This window comes from Penaeus japonicus, unplaced genomic scaffold (assembly GCF_977035675.1).
Source record: "Penaeus japonicus unplaced genomic scaffold, GWHDUDI00000001_assembly GWHDUDI00000013, whole genome shotgun sequence".
NCBI lineage: Eukaryota > Metazoa > Arthropoda > Malacostraca > Decapoda > Penaeidae > Penaeus > Penaeus japonicus.
In genome coordinates, this window is record NW_028234415.1 from 15,809,690 (window position 1) to 15,812,189 (window position 2,500).

At 53.2% G+C, this 2,500-nt stretch overlaps 1 protein-coding gene across 1 annotated transcript in view; it reads left to right on the top strand.

The window, feature by feature from the left end:
* Positions 1 to 2,500, top strand: part of LOC122263022 (uncharacterized) — a 476,608-nt gene that overhangs the window by 455,113 nt on the left and 18,995 nt on the right. The window contains exon 28 of the mRNA XM_086542904.1: positions 1 to 1,866. This exon is cut by the window's left edge and continues 170 nt beyond it. Coding sequence (XP_086399030.1) covers positions 1 to 1,866 — 1,866 coding nt within the window. The remainder of the gene's footprint in view (positions 1,867 to 2,500) is intronic.

Genomic DNA, 2,500 nt, shown 5'->3' on the forward strand with positions numbered 1-2,500 from the left:
GACCAGTTCAGAATCCAATGATAATAAGGACAGCGAAGACACCGAGTCGGAGTTCTCTCTCTCGATTTCTGTGGAGCGAAGCAGTTCCGACAGCTCGGGTCCTGACCATCGCGTGTTCTTCACATCCTCCAAGAACCTCCATAGTCTCCATCGCTGCAGTCCCCACAGATCCGAGACGTTGTCCCCCACGGGCGCCACCCTGACGCCCTCGTCGACGATGTCTTCCCGGACGCCTTCTCCCGACACGTCGCCTACCATCTCGCCCGTCTCGTCGCCCAAAGTCAAGGTCAAGCCTCCGCCACTGACCATTCCGAACGCCAACGTGTTAGCGTTTAACCCGGAGAAGCCAAGCACGTCGAGTGATCCGGCTTACGGGGAAATTAGCTTGCAGGTGCCTGTCATCAAAGTGGATTCGGTGGACGACGGGACGCGATGGGATTCGACGCCGCGGACGCGGTCACAGAGCGTTGACGTCGGTTGCATCTTGCAAGCGCCGCTCATAACAATATCTCCTGCTGAGGAGGAACACCCGTCAACGTCATCGTCGTCACAGCCGCCGCTTGTTATTCCAACGCTAAACGTTACTTTAGCGTCGCCCCCTGCTTTAAAGAAGCAATATCCACCTGTGCCTACAATTAGTATAGAGGCTCCAGAACCCCCGAAACCGCCTGAGGTCCCGATTAGACGCCATGCCCCGGTGATTAGGGAGAAGACGGGGTCTCTAGAACTTCAACCCGCACCAGCCATCACTATCACCAACACTCTCACCGATGCGGAAAGTGACACAGATTCTCCCACGGGAACATGTCGTCGGGGTGGACCTCCCTCTTGCTACCTCAGCCCCTTCCTGGGCGTCGACTTGCGCGCCTCGGAGTCTAATCTAAGTTCCTCGGGGTACAGTTCAGCGTATTCCCCGGGGCCCTCGCGGTGTTCCTCCAACAACCCACTGCTTCCTGACGAGCCCATGACTCCCTCCGTCTCGTCCATCCCTTCTCGACCCATGCAGATCCCGGGACCGCCTCCTGCTGTCACGCCCCCACCAAGGACCAAGCGCCGCCCCCTCCTCAAGACGCCACCGACGGAGGTCTCCCCGATGCCTTTGCCCGCCCCCCTCGTCCGCACCGACTCCGAGACCACCGACGACCCCGCAGCCTCCTCGCAGCCGGAAGCCGACTCTGCCCTGGAGCTCGACACCAACGATGAATGCAGCGACGGCGTGGCACACGGAACAGAGGCCTCGAAGCTCAGCGGCGTAGACGAGGCAGAGGCCCAGCGACAGAGGCTGCTGATGTCTGCGAGTCAGTCGTTCCCAAAGGAGTCTCCACGCCTCACTCGGTCGCCGCCATCCATTGTCGTCCACGCGTCGTTACAAAGTGAGTCGTCTCTCGAAGACTGCTTGACTGACAAACCCTCCCGACTTAGCCCGGTAAGCTCACGCAGTGAATCACCCATTAGTGACTCTCGACTAAGCGTAGCAAGAATATACCCCGCATTCTTTGGCGTTAGTGGAAAACCGGAATTGCCGTACACAGACTCAGACGGCCTGTATGACTGTCCTTCGTCAGAGGTCCTAAACTCTGACTGCCACGCCTCTGCTTCGCCACTGAAACGCCTCGGGCGAAAACGCTTAAAACGCACTTCGGGCAAGGGGATCAAATCTTTCCTAGGTCTAGGTAACGTTGGGTCGGGCGAGGGCTGTAGCGGCGCCAGTGCCGCCGCGCCCGGTCAAAGCGAGGGGGCCAAGACTCGTCTCGAACCGCCACACTGGGAGAGGTCGCCCCGTCGCCTCTCCCCGAAGCGGCGCATGAGAGCACAAACAAGCGTTGATCTCCTGTCTTCCTCAAACGAAAGTATCACGTCTCAAAGGTATGTATTCGTAGCAAAATCATCCCAAGACTTGCTAAAAAGACGACAAGTAACAAAGACAATATTCAGCATAACACTCATTGCTCAGTAGACATTTCTTCCAAGTACTGACGGGTTTCCTCTTGGGAGACGAACTGATGTGATGTTAGAATGCCGAAAAAATATGTTTCAGAATTCAATTGATATTTTAGATGGAATGATAAAGAAGATGCAGGCATACATAGCAAAATACTAATTGCAGGTAAACCAACAAAACTATCGAAAGTACAGAAAAACATAAAGGCCAATTTGCAAAAAATAAATATATTTGCATAAGACCTAGGCTCCGTTAACTTAATAGGATATATCAAATGTATTCTAGATAAAGAGTAAATTGTATCAACCATGAACTGTTATGATACTGTTTTTATACCACTAGCCATGTAGCGATTAACAAAATCCGTGTTATAAAACTATAATTAAGATACATATCATCATCCTCAGTATAAAATCTACTGGGCAATACGAAACACACACACACACACACACACACACACACACACACACACACACACACACACACACACACACACACACACACACACACACACACACACACACACACACACACACACACACACAAATACACACACAC